The 20,463-nt window shown below is 38.6% G+C and overlaps 1 protein-coding gene across 1 annotated transcript in view; it reads right to left on the bottom strand.

Moving 5' to 3' along the window:
• Window positions 1-20,463, bottom strand: part of LOC149822711 (lecithin-cholesterol acyltransferase-like 4) — a 142,255-nt gene that overhangs the window by 36,274 nt on the left and 85,518 nt on the right. Inside the window, exon 6 of the mRNA XM_089980003.1 lies at window positions 9,100-9,200. Coding sequence (XP_089836129.1) covers window positions 9,100-9,200 — 101 coding nt within the window. The remainder of the gene's footprint in view (window positions 1-9,099; window positions 9,201-20,463) is intronic.

Here is a 20,463-nt window from a genome sequence, read left to right as displayed (position 1 = left end):
AGACAATAAAGCATCATACATGCACTCAATTTTCATAGTACCAGATTGTTGTATGTAGAACAGTCCGTTATTCAGTATTCAAATATACGCTTATACACTAACCATATTCATGAATTACTCAGACACAGTAACACGGGAAAAATGTATGCAATGCAAATAATGATTTTACGATTAAAGAAACAATAAATTGTCTTCATATCCAAGAAGGCATCAAAAAACACAAATTATTATGCATTAGGAGATGGATTACACATGAATACATGCATGTACATAGAAGTGTATATGTATCTATTGAAGGATATGTGTTCGGGTTGATGTGGAAGCTAAGCTCAATTAGGTTTTTCCATGCTGCAGGAATTTCCATTCATATTGAAGCAAAAACTAGGATCCAGTTCACTTAGACAGATTGATCAAACGAGTGGCCTGCAGCTTTAACTCAACAAAAAGGCTAAGCTAGGTATGAATTCTCTCCAATAATGAAATGAGGGCTTCTACTTTCTCATCAACAAAAGTCAACTCTGACCCAAGTATCCATCTTTTTCCCTCTATGTCAACAGTTTTTAGTAGAATTCAGTTATACAAGAAAACAAGCAAAAAAGGGTACTACCTAGGAAGGGGGAGGATAGTAAGGAAGGAGGTTGTAATATCTCGTAATTTTTCCTCTATTTTTAATTTTATAAATATAATTTTTGATTAAATAATTATATTTGTATGGCTGAAATTAAAAATAATATAAAGAATTATATATATTAATATATATGGACTGGCGTCATTATGGGTCTGGACGTGGTCCAAGATCCATATGGCTGAAATCTAAATGGACCTGGACTTGGGTCATGGGTCCAGCCAAGACCCATAGTCCATCCATAAGTTTTTAAAATAAAGAAGAGTTTAAAACTTTAACTAAAAGGGATATATATATATATATATACATTAAAAGAGGATAAGTTAGGGAAGAGTCACCTCCTAAAGAGGAGCCCCTCAAAACGTTAAAGGAGAAAAGAGAGAGAGAGGGCTGAGCTGAAAAAAAGAAGGGGAAAACGTGTGCCCTAAAGAAGAGAGAAAGGGAGAGAGAGAGAGGCGTCACCTCCATTTTTCTTCTCCAAGCGTTACTCTTCACGTTTTTGTAACAAAAAGGGAAGGGTTATTTTCTTTTTCCGATAGATTTAGGGTTTAGCATGGCTAAATCGTGTAGGTTTAATAGGAAAACAAGACTGATTTCTGTGGTCTTAAACATGCTATTTTTCTCTATTTTATAATACATCACCAAACCTGCACTTGCATGCATTAACAAAATCATGGTTCAAATGCTTATGTAAACCACGATCACACCATGTATCAACATGTTTTTACATAGCCCAAATCGAACCCACCATTGAAATATTCATATCTAGCAAAAACGGATCCATGAAAGATCCACCTATTATGAACAAAATTCTGTTTTGAATAAAAACCCCATACACAGAAAAAAATTTCTTTTATATGAAAAGAGCCTAAAATACTCATATGAAGGGGGATCTATGTATCCCCATCCATGTAATCTAGGGTGAATACGTGGATTCACCCTTCTTCCATGGATTTACACTAAAATACCACATGGAATACGAATCCATGTCCCTTTTCCTCATCTAAGACAATAGAGAAACCCGTACCTTAAGATAAAATGTGAAAACAATGGCGGAATAGCTTGGAGCTGGAGCTTCAATGGCTTCCTCCTCTCTCTCTCTCTCTCTCTCTCTCTCTCTCTCTCTCTCTCTCTCTCTCTCTCTCTTTTCCCTTATAAAGTGAGGGAGAGGGGGTCACGTTACCACTTCTCCATCCCTCTCTCCTGAGAGAGAGTTCCCAAAAAGAGGGACTCTCTCCATAGCAAGTTTCTAAATTTTGAAACTCTTCCCTTATTTTTTGTTGACTTTTCCAAGCTTTCCTAATTCTTTTTAAAGAATCTCTTAGGTAAGCATAGGGACTCTTTTGGAGATGTAACGCCCCAAAATTTTAACCCAAATTTTTGAGGATTTTTTTTTTATAACAGCATAAACAGGTAATATTATGGGGTTAAACATTCTGGAACATTACAGTGGAGAGAAAGCCAAAACGTTTATTTTATTCCACTATCAAGGAATAATGACATCAGAGTTTTAAAAACATAAAAGGAACTCAACTATCCCTGGAACAATAAATCCAAAAATCTCGATCCGATGCCTCATCCAGCAGCCGCTCATAAACCCTAGTCTTTACCTGAAATATAGTAAATTGATTGGAATTAGACTACCACGTCTAAGTAGGAAAACTGTAATTTTTCTTGCAGGTATATCATGCGTCAGGTATGTGAGGTGGTTGTCGTGTGTGAATTTTCAGCCTATTAAGACTCACACAAAGAAGGCTATGTAACAGCAGTAGCAGACATATATCTAAGCAAGTAAGCAGATTATGCGGCAACAATTAAAGCATGTAACGCAAAGACAACAATTAAGTAAGTAAGGCATTAAGCAATTAAAACATATTCTACAACAACAATAACAGTCATGCATAACATACATGTGGTAATCGCAATATGCATTTGATTACCTCATATCTACAAATTGCAGGATATCATTTTATCACAAGCTTAGAACATGTTGGGAGAATATAAACATGTCCCCCTAGTAACTCCTCTCACTGTGATACCTAACATGTTCTAATTGATGTTTATCTTTTCTTATCCCGCGGGTACACACGGGCCGAGGCAACCATCACAGAAGAGAACGTTCGGGGGTATATTATTCCAAGTTGTTTCATTAACCCGAACATTCTAACTGTGACTGAAATCCCAAGGGAGCGGCCAATGACCGAGAGAACCTCCCAAAGGCCAAAACCAAAGAAAGATGCATCCCTAACTTCTGCAGAAGAACATGGAGCTACCACCTAGGACACATTTGGTAGTCCGGGTCCCCCAACTCTGAGGACTGGGACCAACGAGTCGCTTTACGCTCGAAAACAAACACATGTCCCCAGAGTTTTGTACCACCTACCCTCTCCAAGGTAAGCCAGAATATGAGTGGGTTAATCTTTTTATTCAATTTATTTCCCGAAGTACAGGGCATTTCCCCAACTTCCTTCTACTACCACAGCAGTAGAATTCCCAACCTTAGTCATTTTACCAAGGTGTATAGAACAGTCCCAATCCTTTGTCATATTGATTGCATAACCCACTCAAAGTGCTCCGGTGCCTTTAAACCAGTCAAGCACGAATGCCCCGGTGCCTTTAAACCAGTCGGGCAACAATATTATATTTTCATTTTCATGTGGATTCACATCATAACTTCTATGGTCTATGCATGACCCTCAACACACTGGCTTGTCATTCATATGTCCACAACAAACCGACCCATAGACTCGGTTATCAGATCATCATTCATCATCATCATTATTATTTATTTATTCTTCAATAGCAAATTGCCACAATGTACTATTAGGTTTTGACTTGTGACATCCCAACACAGGGTGGCATGTATTAAAAGCTCCGCCAAACAAACAAAGACATTGTTGGTGTCCTTTATTGAGCATGGAGTGTAATCCTAGAGATTTGGTAATACAACTAGATACTCTTCTCCAAACACATTCTCATTTGAACATTCCACAAGATATACACCTTAGTTGGCATTTGATACTTTCAACAATTATGTAGTATTAGGCAATAGTACTTCAGAAAAACATACAACTTAACCTGCATAAGAACATTGGAGAATAAACATCTTAATGGCTATTTGAACCTTCTAGATGATATACACTTAATGGCAATTTGCATATTTTAGGAAATATGCAATTGAACATACTAAATTATGCAACTTAGTATATAGACCTGAATATCATTTTACTATGTAGCTAAATATGCATTTGAGCATTAGTTTAATATATGACTTCATGTACCAGTGAATAACAACCTAATATGCAGTTAAGTTTGCATTGAATATCAGCTTGATATGCAGCTTTGTACGAAATTGAACATACATTTAATTAATAAAATCTAAACATAAACAATTGGCATAATATAGAGTGCAGCATATAAGTAGGATATCTTTTCCTTTTACTTTAGGCTAACATAAGAAAAAAATTAGATCAATCAGTATCATCGAACATAATTGCTAGTTTGCCAGCAGCATGAATTTTTAAAAGGAATCAACTTAACTTTGCATACACATGGATCAATGTAGCTCCTACACATGACGTGAATATAAAGAGGCAGATTACGAAGGTCCAACAAACCAAGTCCTTTGCAACTATAATATTAATCAAGAAAGCCAACCAAGTACTACACAACTATGATATTACACAAATTCACCGTGGCATAGGAATTTCCTAACTTAGTATAAAAAAATGGCTTCTACCATTGCACCAAAATACGAGATCTTACATTTTCAACCGAATATTTGCATCAGAAACCAAATTTTTAACACAATCATAAAAGTCACTCATCACTTCTCCATCCGGGTTGAAGTTGTCAGCATAATAAAAATATAGATTTAAATAATAGGCAGTTGCATGCAAAGGCTTATGAAGTTGCAAGTCCCATAGTCTATCAATGATATCCCAAATAGGTTTATATTTTCTTTCGACCTTGTCAAGGTCTGAAGCAATTTCTTCATTTGCTCTATCTATTGCCTCATACAAAAATCTCATAGCTGGTTCATCTGCATCAACTAATCGCAATACTTTCACGAGAGGCAGTGTAGTTTTAATTGCATATGATATGGCAGCCCAAAACTTATGATCATTAAGAACAATATAAGAAATGTTTTTAGCTTCAGATTTCTTATAGTAATTAGATGATCTAAAATTTGAAGATAAGAATATTGACTTTAACTCTTTCTTGTAACATCCAATACTATGAAGTGTGAGATATGTTGTGGCAAAACGAGTAACGACTGGACGTAGAAGTTTTTTTTTTCTTTGTGAACTTTCTCATTAAATTTAATACTCATGCATGACTATAAATGTATCTTGTAATTTTTTTTTCTTTTCCAATGTATCTTTAAAAATTAATATCTTTTCAATATCTTCTAACATAAAAGCCAAGCAATGCGCTGTGCATGGTGTCCAAAAACATGTTTTTTCTGCTGTTAACATATTCTCAACTGCCACATAATTTGGTGCATCATCTGTAATGAATTGCACCACATTAGTTTCACCAACTTCTTTAACAACTTCTTCAAACAACTTACACAAATTTGTACCAATTTTTTCCATGTCGCTGATGTCAACGGACTTCAAAAATACTATCCCAGATGAGTTGTTCACAAGAAAATTAATTAAGTTTCTTCATTTTCTATCTGTCCAACCATCTGCCATAATGCTGCAACCAACTTTTGGTCATTCCTTTTTAAACTCTTTTAAAATTTTGTGAGTACAATCAACCTTGTTCTTCAAAATCCACGTTCTGATCTCGTGATAAGAAGGTGGTTTGAACCCTCGCCCATAATTTGCAATAGCTTCTACCATTGCACCAAAATATGAATTGTTGCAAAGATTAAATGATAATGCATTTGCAGAAAAAAATCTACCAATAGCACGACATATATTTTTTCTTTCATCCCTTTTAAAAGCAGTGTTTATTGTGTTTTGTCGTGCTTCTTTGTTCACAAAGAGGTTCATAGGACCACCTATGCTTGTTTTTTAATCACTACATGATCCACTGGTTTCTTTATTCACATTATCGTCAGTTGATGATTTAAAATAAACACTTTTCCCGATATTCAACTTGTTTTGTTCTTCCTTTTGTTTCTTTTGCTTATGATCCTTTAGATGATTCTGAAAAAATCTTTTCACATCAGGTGGGACTGCTTCGCACATGCTTACACCATGTTTTGTGCCAGCTAAGTGATGCTTTAACCTATAGATGCCTCCCGTAGTCTGTTTATAACAGTAATTGCAAATTATATGTCCTACGAGTTTGGGATCTTTAGTCGGATTTGGAACTTTAACTCCATGATCCCATCCTGCATCTTTTCTCATTATTCAACTGCAAAAATACATATAACAAAATATATATTAACACAAAAATTTGATTCATATTCAATAAGAATCAATATATATAAATTGAAAACTAATGGAAACACAAACACATGAAGTTAGTGAGAACTAGAAAATTATTAGTTTACATTTTTTTATTTAGGAACCAATTTGAATTACTTGACACTAAAAGGAGAATATAGAAAAAACTAACAATGTATTCAATGTGAATGATAACAGATCATGGGCAAAGCTAAGTAAATGGGAAAAGATTCAATGTGAATGATAACAGATCATGGGCAAAGCTAAGTAAACCCTACCAGATTACACATGTAGTAACCATTGAAGTTGCAACGCCGACCTCAATGAATGTGAATACATAAGGTCAATTCAAATATAAACAAATTTTATGAAATAAAAGACATAGTCACAATACAAAGATTCAGAGTTTTTCCCCTTGCAATAAGGGGGTCCGGGGGCTCCCCTCGGCGCGGGTCCTGCAGCACTGACCGCAGGCGGGGGTCCAAGGGGGGTCGTAGGGGGGGCAGCGCCCCCCCGAAAGAATTTTTTTTGAGGGGCTGCCGACGTTGTGTTGGGACGTTGCAAGTTCGAACCCCAAATGGTTTCATTAATTTATAGAACGATCAGGTCATACTTATAAGATCCATTACAACAGTTAAAAACATAATAAGATAAAAAAAGACCATGACCATATGCAACGGTCAGTAAGTACACTACAAAAGATAGACAAACTCTCTTAAAAGAATGTAATTACAATAAAAATAAAAAGAATAATACCTATGATAAGAAAAAAATGGCTAAAATACCTCTATACGACTGCAATATGTAAAATAAATATAATTTAATTCGTAAAGAAATCTACAAGCTGGCATTTTGAGAAAGTGTACACTGTATAGTAGAGAGATAATACCTTGTGTGAGAGACGAGAGGGAGGGAGGGCAGGGGTCGTGCCCCTGCCTGCTCGAGAGATTGAAGAGAGGGAGGTAGGGGGTCGGGGTTACCTAGGGTCTGGCAAAGGTTGCCGGCATCGCGGTTGCTTCCAGCGAGGAGGAGGCCGAGAAGGGAGAGACTGTGAGAGACGAGAGAGAGAGAGGAGCTGCGAGAGCGAAGGAGAGACTGTGAGAGACAAGAGAGAGGGAGAGAGATTGTGAGAGAGGGAGAGATGAGAGAGGGAAGGAGAGACAGAGACGAGAGAGAGGGGCGATAGATAAATTAGGGCCAGAGTCGGGGGTAAAGTTTTTATTTTGGTCAAATGAGGGCTTTGACCCTTATTTGACCAGCAATATGAGGCGTGCCGCCTTACCCTGAGGCGCGCCTCACCTCGAGGCGTACGCCTCAGAGCGTATGAGGCGTACGCCTCGATGGTTTTACATTTTATGCTTGTGCCTCAAGGCACAAAGGCCCTCGCCTTGAGGCGAGGCATGATTTTTACGCCTTGAGGCGCGTTTTTAATAACATTGATTTCTAATGTCCCGATGGATGATGTTGATTCTTGATATCGATCGAGGGCCAAGTGTGGGACCTAGTCATAAAATACAAATTGTGTATTGAGCTACAACTAAGAACCTAACTTGAACTTCGGGAATTGTTGTGCCCGTTTTTTAGTATCTGCGGGTTTTAATGAAAAGTGAAACTAAATTTGTATGCATTTAATAGGGTCATGCATGCAAAGAAAACTCTGATAATAACTTAATAAGTTATTCATGCATGTGCATTGATATCATGTGTATCTCCGTTCTGCATTAGTTCATGCATCTTTACCTATTCTTTCACATATGATATATCGATTGTTGCATGATAATTGTTCTCTAATGCGTGAATAGTCATTTGAATTATGAAATTGTTGTAGTTGTATTCCTTTAAAATGTTACTTGAATTTGATTTATGTTTTTCTTGTCTATTTGAATTATTTGAGGAATTTGTATGCAAGATCTATGATTATGACATGTATTTTTTATGTTTTTCAAAGTCTCTGAAGCCCAGTGATGTTCCTGACTGTGATGGGAGAACCTACGAGACCTGCATGATGACTTTGACATTTTACTTTGGGACAAAGAGGCTCTATTCTGCTTTATTGATATTCATTTGCTTATTGTTCTCATACTTTAATTAATGATGAATAAAGTTATTTGGTTTGATTGATGGTTAATGTAAGATTCTTTGTGGCTTTGGAATGTGTTATGTCTGTAAGGCCTCGGGTCTCTGTGTTTATTTCTGCAATTGTTTAAAAATAAATAAATTCCACTTTTCAACGGGAATGAGTTGAGGTCGTTACACAAAGTTCTAGTGAACATAAATGTTGAGCAGGAAGCACTTTTAATGCTTCCAAGACCACTTCACATAATAAAATATTGGATCCGTTATCCTTTTATGAAAGGCAGTTTCTCATCCAAGGGCACTTACATCCTACACCTGCAAAAACAAACAGCTTGCAGATGTTCTCATGGACTCTTTTGGAGACGCAAAGGTACTACTTTTGACAAGCTTGATGACATGGATCTGCACTAGATATAAGTAAAAAAAATAAGATGAATAACTCAGAAATGGGTCCTTGGTCAAACAGTTATATGATGAAATCTGCAAGGCATGCATACTACATGATTTGGCCATCTAGTCCTCAATAGTTCTTAATAATTGATTATCAAGTGCCTGTATGCTATGATGCAGGAAAGCCAAACCTCTCCAAGAGTTGAGGTAACCAATATTCAATCCACAACTCGTTTTTTCTTAAGTTACCAATATTTTATACATACATAAAACATTTCCGGAAGCCAAAGACAAGAAACTAAGTCATTAAACTAAGAACTCAAAGACTATACAGTGACCAACCATTCAGTTCAGGCTAAATTTGGCCCGTTACTAGTTACAAGCACCAGCAGTAACTAACTAGAACTAAAAGAACAGATGCAGGACCTAAACAACAGAAAGAGGATATGCAGTCTGATATATTAAAAAAAGGAATAATAAACAACAAATATATTAGAGATGACAAGAAATTATGAAATCAGATAATCGCCCATTCAGTAAAATTGAAACCCAAGTAGATGAACAACCTCAAAAATCTAAAGTTCAATATCACACTCACGATCTTACCAGCTGATGCATGCTCCATTTAGAGATGAAAAGGTTTTGCTCCCATCCAGTGACAAAAGACGTTCCACTCAATAGAGATGATGTAGTATATCCAGGCGCACCTACACCATAATTTACAAAGAATGCTCATTAAAAAGCTGCAACATCATTGAAAATTAGAAATAACAAGAGCAGCCCTTAACAAGAAAGGAAACTCATATAGAGGGACACAAAGGATTTGGGAAGCGGATCAGGTCATGCTGAACATGAGCGTTTTTGCTCATGCCGACATCGTGGCCATCCGATTTGCATTTTAAAATGCTCAAAAGTCAACAAAACCACGTGGCAGTCATCCAAAATGCAAACAGACAGCCACGATATCGGCATGAGCAAAAACGCTCTTGTTCAGCATGACCTGATCAGCTTCCAAGGATTTGCCACATGACCCAAAACATGGGTATCACTACTGAACAAAGAACTAAAACATAATTTGCTTTTGATGGACATAAATGAGGATCATTTTTTGACGTAACCCAGAAAAACAGCAATCCTAAACTCACTTAAACCAATAAAATTCCAACCTAGGCTTGCTCAAAATCAGTCACACATGAAAAAGGTGTATAGTGTTTCGGGTCTGGATCCTATACCAGACCCGAGTTCATTCCATTTTATGTATTAGTGTAAAATTTAAATGTATTTCTTTTTTCTGGGTTGGGTTCGGATATTATATTAGACCCGACCCGACCCATGTACACTTAAGTGCCTTTATACAATGCATTAGGTCACGATTTCTGAGATATAGAAATCGTGACAGCCGCAGAGGCCCCTTTTGGTTTTCTCTTCTCGTCTCTCTCTCTCTCTCCCTCTCTTTCTCTGTTTTCTCTCTTAATGCAGGTGCAGATGAAATTCTATCATGGTATCAGAGCGTAGATCCTTCTAGAGGCAAAAAGGAACTCTGGCTCGTGACAACGATCAAAAAAATTTGAGTTTTTTCACTTCTCATTTTCTTTCTGCTCTTCTTTCTCCTTCATCTCTTTTCTTTCCCCCTTTCTGAATCTTCCTGTGTACTCACACCTCACGTGAGTTACATTTTTGTGAATTTGTGATTCACGAGTACTCTATTCACGTGAATCCAGATCGTGGATTGACTGCATTTCACGTGAACTGGTTCACGTGAAGCATCGGTCTTCTCCCAGATCGTGGGTTAACATCTCTTCACGTGAATTCATGAACTGATTCACGTGAGATATTAAATTTGTTTCTATTAATCGTTTGATTCCTTTTTCATTCTGTCTTTTCCAAAATCTCTCTGCATATTCGGATGTTATAGTGCTTCCCTTTGATTCCCTGTACTCTGCTGCATATTATCATTCTTGATTTCCCTTTGCTGAAACAGTCAAAGGAGGGGTTTCTTAACGTGTGATTACTTTTTAACGTGTGATTATCTTTTCGCGCAAGCCCCTTTTGGAGCACAGAAAGGCCCAAGTTTCTTCATTTTCTGATTTTAACAATCTACGATTCTCTGACAGCAAAAAAAAAAAAAAGAGTGTTGGGAGAAGGTTGAACTTTTTGTTTGTTGATTCTTATTCTCTATGGATCCCTACCACCCTCAATCAAATCTTTCTTCAAGTTTTCTCAACCAACTTGTTTCTGAGAAGTTGAATACCTCAAATTTCTTGATCTGGAAGAGGCAGATTATTCCTTTCATAAGGAGTCAAGGCCTCTTAGGTCACCTGGATGGAACCACTTCCGTTCCACCAGAATTTAGCCCGAGAGAAGAAAAAGATGACAAAGGGGCGAGTTCAATCGTGTATGTCAAAAATGCTGAATTCCTCAATTGGGAAAGAAAAGACCAGTCAGTTGTTGCATACATCACATCCACCCTGTCTCAAGAGATCCTTCTTGCCATTCCTGACAATTGTACAGCTCTACAACTCTGGGAACAACTGGTTCAGACGTATTCGCAGGTTTCTCAAGCAAGAGTAGTTTTTTTTAAAAAGAGAATTTCAGTTGTGAAGGAAAGATTCCATGAACATCATGGAATATTTGAACAAGATGAAGACCATCACAGATCAACTTGCAGTTATAGGGTGTGCCGTTAGTGACAGTGACATGGTGCAACAAACCCTGAGTGGATTGGGATCTGACTACAACATGATAGTCACTTCACTATTGTGTCTCCATGTTCTTCCTACCTTTGATAAACTACGAGCCAAATTGATCCAATATGAAAGGGATTCTTTGAAGAAACTCATATTCATTCAAATTCTCAAGAAGTTTTTGCTACAAGAGTGACCTATGGTAGAGGACGAGGACGAGGAGGACAAGGGCGAAGTGGACACGGAGGGCGTGGTTTGCTTCCCACTCCAAACACGTTTACTCATGCGTAGGGAACAAGATCCATCCCTACTTGCTTCCTTTGTAACAAAAAGGGACATATCAAGGCGAATTGTTGGCATAATCAAGAGAATAAAGGAAAGAGTCCACAGATAGAAATCAAGAGAAAGTTCACAAATACCAGAGACAGTGGAGAGATTAAAGATTTGTTGATATCTGCCTTGTCAGAGTTAAAATTGAAGCAGAATGATGAAGGCACTTGGTTTGTCGATTCCGGGGCAGTGACTCATGTGACAGGCGATGCAGGTAAAATTTTTAATCCTATTCCTTATTTTGGAAAATGTAAGATTGTCACTGGAGATGGATCCCACCATCCTGTTTCCCATGTTGAAAAGACTGTCATCCCCATGTCACATTCCACTCTTACTCTTTCTGACGTTCTTCATGCCCCTGACATTAAGAAAAATATTATCTTCGTCTCTAAACTTATTGATGATAATAATGCTTCAGTTGAATTCACTCCCTTCTCTGTGCAAGTCAAGGACCTACGCACGAGGGAAACATTCGTTGAAGGAAAGAGACGAGGCAACATGTATGTCTTTGAAGAAGCTCCATGTCGTGATGTTCGCCCTTCTCACCTGATTTCGAAGCCTTCATCAGAGTCATGTTCCTCCTCTTCTGCTAGTGTTTTTAGTATATCTGAATGCAATAAGCCATCCTTATGGCATAGTAGGTTAGTACATTGTGGGAGTCATTTTATTGAGAAACTTGTTTCTAATAATCTCATTCCAAAAGAAAGTCTTAAAGGGGATGAGAGTAGTCATAAATGTTCCAGTTGCCTTTTGTGCAAGAGTCATGTATTGCCTTTCCATTCAATTAATAAGAGAGCTTCAAAACCTTTTGAGATCATTTGTTCTGATGTGTGGGGACCCGTCCCAATTGTCTCTGGGTCTGGAAGCAGATATTATCTAATCTTTATTGATAGCTATTCTCGATACACTTGGATATATTTCATAAAAAAATAAGTCAGAAGTCTTCTCTTTGTTTCAAAATTTCTTTTTCTTGGTCAAAAACCAATTTTCTGAGTCCATTCAGTTTTTCCAATGTGATGGAGGTGGGGAATTTTCATCCCATGATTTTATTTCTTTTCTTCGAGATAACAGAATAGGAAGAAGGGTGTCATGCCCTCACACTCCTCAACAAAATGGGATTGTTGAACAAAAACATAGACATATCGTTGAAAGTGTCATGAGTATGCTTCATGACAGCAATCTTCCCACCAACCTATGGACAGAAGCCTTTCATTCTACCGTGCATGTGATAAATAGATTGCCAATGGTCATTCTGGAAAACAAGTCTCCTTATCACTGTCTCTTTGGAGCTCATCCTAGTTATCATGATCTGCGTGTTTTTGGATGTGTTTGCTATGTGCATGTTGATCGGTCCCTGAGAAACAAGTTTCAAGACAAGGCCCAGAAGTGTAGGTTTGTGGGATACGCAGATGACTACAAAGGATATAGGTGCTATGATCCCACCAACAAACGTATCAGAATCTCAAGAAATGTTGTCTTTGATGAGCAAAATTTCGATGACAAAGTTGATGCAACCAATATACCAACTGAAGTTTACTATCCTTGGTTGAGTTCAGAACTTTTTGCTAGCTCCAGCGAAGCATGTTCACCAGATTGCGTGCAGTAAGAAGAAGAGATGTCTGAAGACGTCGGGGTCACAAAATTCAGAAAAAATACCTGGCAGATACAAAGGCATTGTCTATTCCAGATAGAGACCGATGACATCAAGCCATTTAGATCATGCTTCAGTCAGCAATCCGACCCCTTCTCACACTCCTGAGATCAGAAAATCAAGCCGCATACGACATCCCATTGACAGGTGGGTAAGCTATAACAACTTCTCCTTGGATCTTCAGTTGTTTTTAACTGCTCTCAATAAAGAAGATGAGCCCACTATGTACTACCAGGTAGCCACTTCTACCAAGTGAGTAGAAGCCATGAATGATGAAATGCAAGCTTTGCATGAATGTGGAACTTGGGAAGTCGTTCCCAGACCGCCTGACAAAAATGTTGTTGGATGTAAATGGGTCTACAAGATAAAGTACAAGCCAGATGGAACTATTGAGCGATACAAGGCAAGGCTCGTAGCAAAAGGATTCACTCAAGAAGCAGGGCAAGACTATGATGAGACTTTTAGTCCGGTTGTAAGAATGGGAACAATTCGGATTATTATCTCGCTGGCTGTTGAACATGGGTGGAAGTTGAGTCAGCTTGATGTAAAGAATGCCTTCTTGCATGGGGACTTGAAGGAGGAAGTGTATATGGAGCAACCCCCTGGATATCAAGAACAAAATTGTAAAACCCATGTGTGCAGGTTAAAGAGAGCTATCTATGGTTTGAAACAAGCATCTCTCGCTCTTGGTTTGATAGCTTCTCACTAGAGATTCAGAAACATGGATTTTCGCGTTCCATGTTGGACCACTCATTGTTCTTTTTTAGAAGCCAGACTGTGACCACTCTGTTATTAATTTATGTTGATGATATTGTTATCACAGAAAACTCTGTGGTTCACATCCAAGAAGTGAAAGACTTACTAGGTCAGAGGTTCAAAATGAAAGATCTTGGAACTCTACGCTATTTTCTTGGTGTAGAAGTTGATAATCAAACTCATGGCTTGACACTCACACAACACAAGTACACCGTAGATGTTCTCCGCAAGGCAGGTATGAAAGACTGCAAACCTCTGGAAACTCCGAGTGTGCTGCATCAAAAACTTAGTGCCTATGTCACATGGGTGCGGGTGCGGGTGCGGGTGCGACACGGGTGCGGCACAATTTTAAAATTTTTGGACACGGGGACTCGGCAAAATATATATATATATATATATATAATTTTATTTTATTTTATTTTTAAAATGCCACAGGTGTCTGTGCACAGTCACAGACTGTGACTGTGACTGTGCACAGGCACAGCACTGTGCACAGTCACAGCACTGTGCACAGTCACAGACTGTGCACAGTGCACACTGCAAAGACTGTGCACTGTGCACAGTCACAGACTGTGCACAGTCTGTGACTGTGCACACTGCAAAGACTGCACAGTCACAGTGCCTTTTTCATATATATTTTTTTAAATAAAAAATATAAAAAATTAGTTTTTTAGGGACATTTTTGGACTCGGTCAAAGTTGACCGAGTCCAAAATGTGGACGGACTCGGCCTGGACTCGTTGACCGAGTCCGACTCGGCGTTGACCGAGTCTGGGCCGAGTCCGAAGCCACACCCGAGTCCGCACCCGTGTCGGGGCGTGTCGACTCGGGTGCGGCACCTCCTTAGCCGAGTCCGTGTGACATAGCTTAGTGCCCATGATGGAGATTTGTGTGATGATCCCACCAGGTATCGAAGCATAATAGGAATGTTACAGTATTTGACCTTCACTAGACCAGATATTGTTTATTCAGTCAATCAAGTATCTCAATTTATGCATGTGCCACGTACTGGACATATGGAAGTTGTCAAGAGGATCCTTAGATAGAAAGGGACTATTGGGGATGGATTGACATACTCACCACAGTCATATGGCAAAGATGAGCATGGACTCACTGTATATTGTGATACAAACTAAGCTGGGGATCCTGATGAACGAAGATCTACATCAGGATATTGTGTCTTTATTGGAAGAAATTTAATCTCTTGGAGCAGTAGAAAACAAAAAGTTATCGCTAGATCAAGTACTGAGGTTGAATATAGATCTATGGTTGCTGCCACTGCCGAAGTCACATGGATCAGACATCTACTGACTGAAGTAGGAGAAAAGATCTCCCACACTACCTTGCTATGTGACAACCAAAGTGCTATTAACATGTCATTCAATCCAGTACATCACAGTCGTGCTAAACACATTGAGATTGACCAACACTTTGTGAGACAGAAAGTTGAAGAAAAAGAGATTAAGCTTGAGTTCGTCAATACTGAACAACAAGTTGCGGACCTATTTACGAAAGGATTAACAAAGGATCGTTTTTGGACGCTCAAAGGCAAGTTGTGCATGGTTCATACCCATGATCAACTTGAGGGGGGGTGAAAAAGGTGTATAGCGTTTCGGGTCTGGATCCTATACCAGACCCGAGTTCATTCCATTTTATGTATTAGTGTAAAATTTAAATGTATTTCTTTTTTCTGGGTTGGGTTCGGATATTATATTAGACCCGACCCGACCCATGTACACTTAAGTGCCTTTATACAATGCATTAGGTCACGATTTCTGAGATACAAAAAACGTGACAGCCGCAGAGGCCCCTTTTGGTTTTCTCTTCTTGTCTCTCTCTCTCTCTCTCCAGACACTTCACTTGGAATGAGAATCCCATACGACATGACATGACACTCGGACACTTTACAGACGATATAACACTTCATCAACATAGTCAAACCAGTTTAACGCACATTCCATATTGTGTCATTAATTTTATCTATTTTTTGTTATGATCCTATTTACTTATTCGTATTCACTTGAATTTTTTTTTAAATTTGTCATCAATTACATTACACTTCAATTTCAACTTAGTTTCATTATTTGATGTTCCTAATCATAGTAATTTAAAATTGTTGCTTTATATACACACTTACACACATACATACATCTATGTGTACGGCCATGTTCCCATGTCCTAATTTTTTTATATTATCATATTGTACTAAGTGTATCTGCATCGTGTCTTGCACCCACATCCGTAACCATGTGACATAGGTTTGGTTGTTTTAGTGGTATTTCTTGAAAAATCTCGGAAAATATTGGATGTTTTAAAAAAATTTAAAAATGTGAGGAAAATTTAAGAGGTTAAGAAGAATAGGTTTTAGGAAGTACTCTTCTTATATGAAAATACAGAAACAGTTAGAGAAGCTTCTAAAAAATAAAAGAAACAAACTATGTCACATGGGTATGGGTATGGGTGTGGATGCAGGTATGTAGGGTACGACACGGAGATTTCAAAAAATGCGGGTACGGGGACACACACACACACACACACACACATATATATATATATATATATATATATATATATAAGAAGAGAAATTGATATTTTGAATATAAAAGAAAGTTAAAATGAAATTTTTGAAAAAGAGGAGGGCGTATTGGGATATTTCTTTCTTTTCTTTTTATAATAAAAAGAGAAAGACGATTAGGAATTGATCCCCACCCCCACCGCCTATCTCTCTTTTCATGATCCCTAGACAAGAAGGAACACAAGGAGGAGGAGAAGAAGAGGATGAAGGAAAACTAGGAGGAGGAGGAGCAGAAGAAGATGAAGAAGGAGAACGAGGATGAGGAGGAGAAGAAGAAGACAAAGAAGGAGAACGAGGAGGGACAGGTTGGAATCTTTCTCTGTCTCCCCTTCTCATTTTCCTTCATTATCTCTCTCTCTTTCTCTCTCTCGTGCGGGTGCAATTGAAAGTGGAAATGGGGCAAGGGTTTTGAAAAAGGGGCCTCGCCTTTTGGCTGTCGCAAAATAATGAAAACAAAAAAAAAAGGGTTTTGGGGTCAGTTTGGGTCGGGTCCAAGTTAAACCCGACCCGGACCCAACAGGTACCCGTACCCATGTCAGAGCGTGTCGACACAGGTACGTAAGGGGTTTTGCCGTGTCCCTGTTACATAGGAAACAAAATATCAGGAAAATATTACTTAAAACAAATAAAATAAGAAAATTTTAAAATATCATGATATTATTGGAAGGTTATTGCAATATTTATGTTATACCAATATTTTCAAAATATCACTATATTTTGAAGATTTTATCAGCTACTAAAAGAAACCTGATAATATTGCAATACTTTCAAAATATTGATAACATCTGTTACTATGCTATCAATTTAGCAGATGAATATCACCAGCAATGGATGGATCAGAAAAAAAACAGACTTTACTTCAATTAATAAATAAGAAAAGGAAGTGCTATGAAAGAGGATCCTTTTTTCTATAGTCAGGCTCACTAAGTTTTACCCTCGGTTGACTCAATGTAGATAGACTTTTAAGGGCACTCTACCGTTCTTTTGTAATCTCTCATTGCTAATAAGAAAGATGATAGTGGTTGACTAATAGCTTCACATTTTCCATGCCCTAAAACCTCTCTTTTACCTTCTAACTTCTTTTTGTTGCAGCAGCTAAAAATCATCCTACAGGGGCCCCTACCTACCAGCAAATGGTATTAGAGCCCTAATGATCAATGTTGATAGAAGCACCAAACCCTAGGTAGAGAAAGAGAGATAGAGGGAAAGATAGAAGAGAGAGAGAGAGGGAGAGGGAGAGATGGATGCACAGAGAAAACACGTTAACTTAACTTTATTAGGGCTTCTCTCTATGTTAAATAGAGAGAGGCTAAAAAGGATAATTACATCTAAGCCCATTATGAAAACATAATTTCAAAAAGCCTCTAATATAAAAAGACTTAACTTAAAACCCCCTATTCTCAACAATATCAAATAAACTTAAACCTTAAAACCTCTTAATCTCAACACTCCCCCTCAAGCTGGAGCATAGATATCAATCATGCTCAGCTTGTCACAACATTTTGAGAAATTTGGTCTCGCCAGGGCTTTGGTAAAAACATCCGCTACTTGATCTTCGGAAGATACATGATTGGTGCAGATAAACCCAGCTTGAACCAGGTCACGAACATAGTGACAGTCAACTTCAATATGTTTAGTCCTTTCATGAAACACTGGGTTGGCAATATATGTAGCAGACCTATTGTCACACATCATCAACATAGTAAGGGATACTTTCTCCTGAAGCTCAGTCAAGACTGATTTTACCCACATAATCTCAGCTGCAGTCTGGGCCATTGCTCGGTATTCAGATTCAGCACTCGACCTGGCTACAACTGTTTGTTTCTTACTCCTCCAAGTAACAAGATTTCCTCCCACAAACACACAAAATCCATATGTTGACTTCCTATCTTCGACAGATTCTGCGTAATTTGCGTCAGTGTAAGCAACCACATCCAAAGATGGATTTCGTTTAAACAACAGACCTTTACCAGGAGATGACTTTAAATACCGAAGAACCATCATAGCTGCATCCCAGTGAACTTTTGTAGGTTTGTCCATGAACTGACTGATTTTACTCACGAGTAATGAAATGTCAGGTCTAGTAACAGTCACATATAGCAACTTACCCACCAAGGATCTAAAGCTGGCACTATCCACATAGTCAGACTTCTCATCGAACATGTGAGTTTTGGGATCCATTGGAATATTAACTGGCTTAGCTCCTAGCATTCCAGTCTCTTTTAATAAGTCCAACACATACTTTCTTTGAGACAACACTAAGCCCTCTCTATTTCTTGCAACCTCGATACCCAGAAAATATCGAAGGTGACCAAGATCTTTAGTAACAAAGTGCTTCTGAAGATGATCTTTTGTTGCAGAAATATCTTGAGCACTGCTCCCTGTTAATATGATGTCATCGACATATACCACCATAACAACAATTCCAGTACTAGTTTTCTTGATAAACAAGGAATGATCTGAAGCTGACCTGACAAATCCAAAGCTCGACATTACCTCAAATAATTTGTGAAACCATGCCCGCGGACTCTGCTTCAGGCCATAAATAGCCTTCTTCAACTTGCACACCCTATGACACTCCCCCTGAACCTCGAAGCCTGGGGGTTGTTGCATGTAAACAGTTTCATGCAAATCCCCATACAAAAAGGCATTCTTGACATCCAACTGAAACAAGGGACATCCATGGTGCACAACAACAGAAAGAACGAGACGAATAGTGCCAAGACGAGCAACTGGGGAGAAAGTTTCAAAAAAGTCAACCCCATAAGTCTGAGTGTAGCCTTTTGCAACCAACCGGGCTTTGTACCGTTCAATCGACCCATCCGAGTTATATTTAATGCTATATACCCATTTGCAACCTACAATATTTGCATCTCATCACGCATAGCCTGCATCCAGTTGGAGTCGACTAGAGCTTGACTGTGATGAAGCGGAACAGAAAAAGCAGACAAAGCAGAAATAAAATTCCTCATAGATGCCCCAAGATTAGCTTCTGATACAAATTACGTGATGGGGTAAAGAGTGCACTGTCTCTTTCCCTTGCGCAGAGCAATGGGAAGATCAGCATCAGATGTAGGGGCAACATTTTGCTCAGAAATACTTACCTGAGGAGAAGGAGGTGATGCCGGCATGGAGGTAGGAGGCACTCTGTGCGTGTATACTATGGGAGGGTTTCGGAAGCGAGACACACCCGACACTGGAACCAAGGACTGAGGAGGAAGCGACTCTAACGGAAAGGGAGGAATCGGCAGAGGAAGGATATCACCAAGGCTCTCCTGTAGTCTGGGAGTAGTACTTGAAAAATAAGGAATAGACTCAAAGAAGGTAACGTCCGCACTAACATACTCTTTATGAGATACAGGGTCGTAGCAACGATATCCTTTTTGGTTCTTAGGATACCCAAGGAAAACACATTTAATAGACTGCGCAGCAAGTTTATCTCGATCTGGACCCAACTTATGCACAAAACACACACATCCAAAAACTTTAGGGGGGATAGGAAAGAGAGGAGCCTCTGGATGAAGAATTTGAATAGGGATCTGGTCTTCTACAGAGCTTGACGGCATGCGATTTATCAGAAAACCGGCTGTCAGAACCGCATCGTCCCAGTATGAAGCAGGCATATTGGATTGAATCATAAGGCACCGAGCAACATTAAGGATTTGTCTATGTTTCCTCTCAGCCACCCCATTTTGTTGGGAGGTATGGGGGCATGTAAATTGAGGTTGAATCCCATTACCAGAATAGAATTAAAGTAAGTCTTTGGATTTGAACTCAAGAGCATTATCAGTGCGAACAATTTTAACACATACATCAAATTGAGTTTTTATCTCGGCAATTAAAGCTTTAAGAATGACAGGACCTTGAGACCGATCTTTTAACAGGAACACCTACGATAACCTTGAGAAGTCATCAACAATAACTAGATAATGACACTGAGACCTATTCGGAATCCTACTCGGACCCCACACATCG

Source organism: Nuphar pumila, chromosome 11 (assembly GCF_984573655.1).
Source record: "Nuphar pumila chromosome 11, dmNupPumi1.hap1.1, whole genome shotgun sequence".
Classification (NCBI taxonomy): domain Eukaryota; kingdom Viridiplantae; phylum Streptophyta; class Magnoliopsida; order Nymphaeales; family Nymphaeaceae; genus Nuphar; species Nuphar pumila.
Note: the sequence above shows the minus strand (reverse complement) of the source record. Positions and strands in the feature narration are given on the sequence as shown.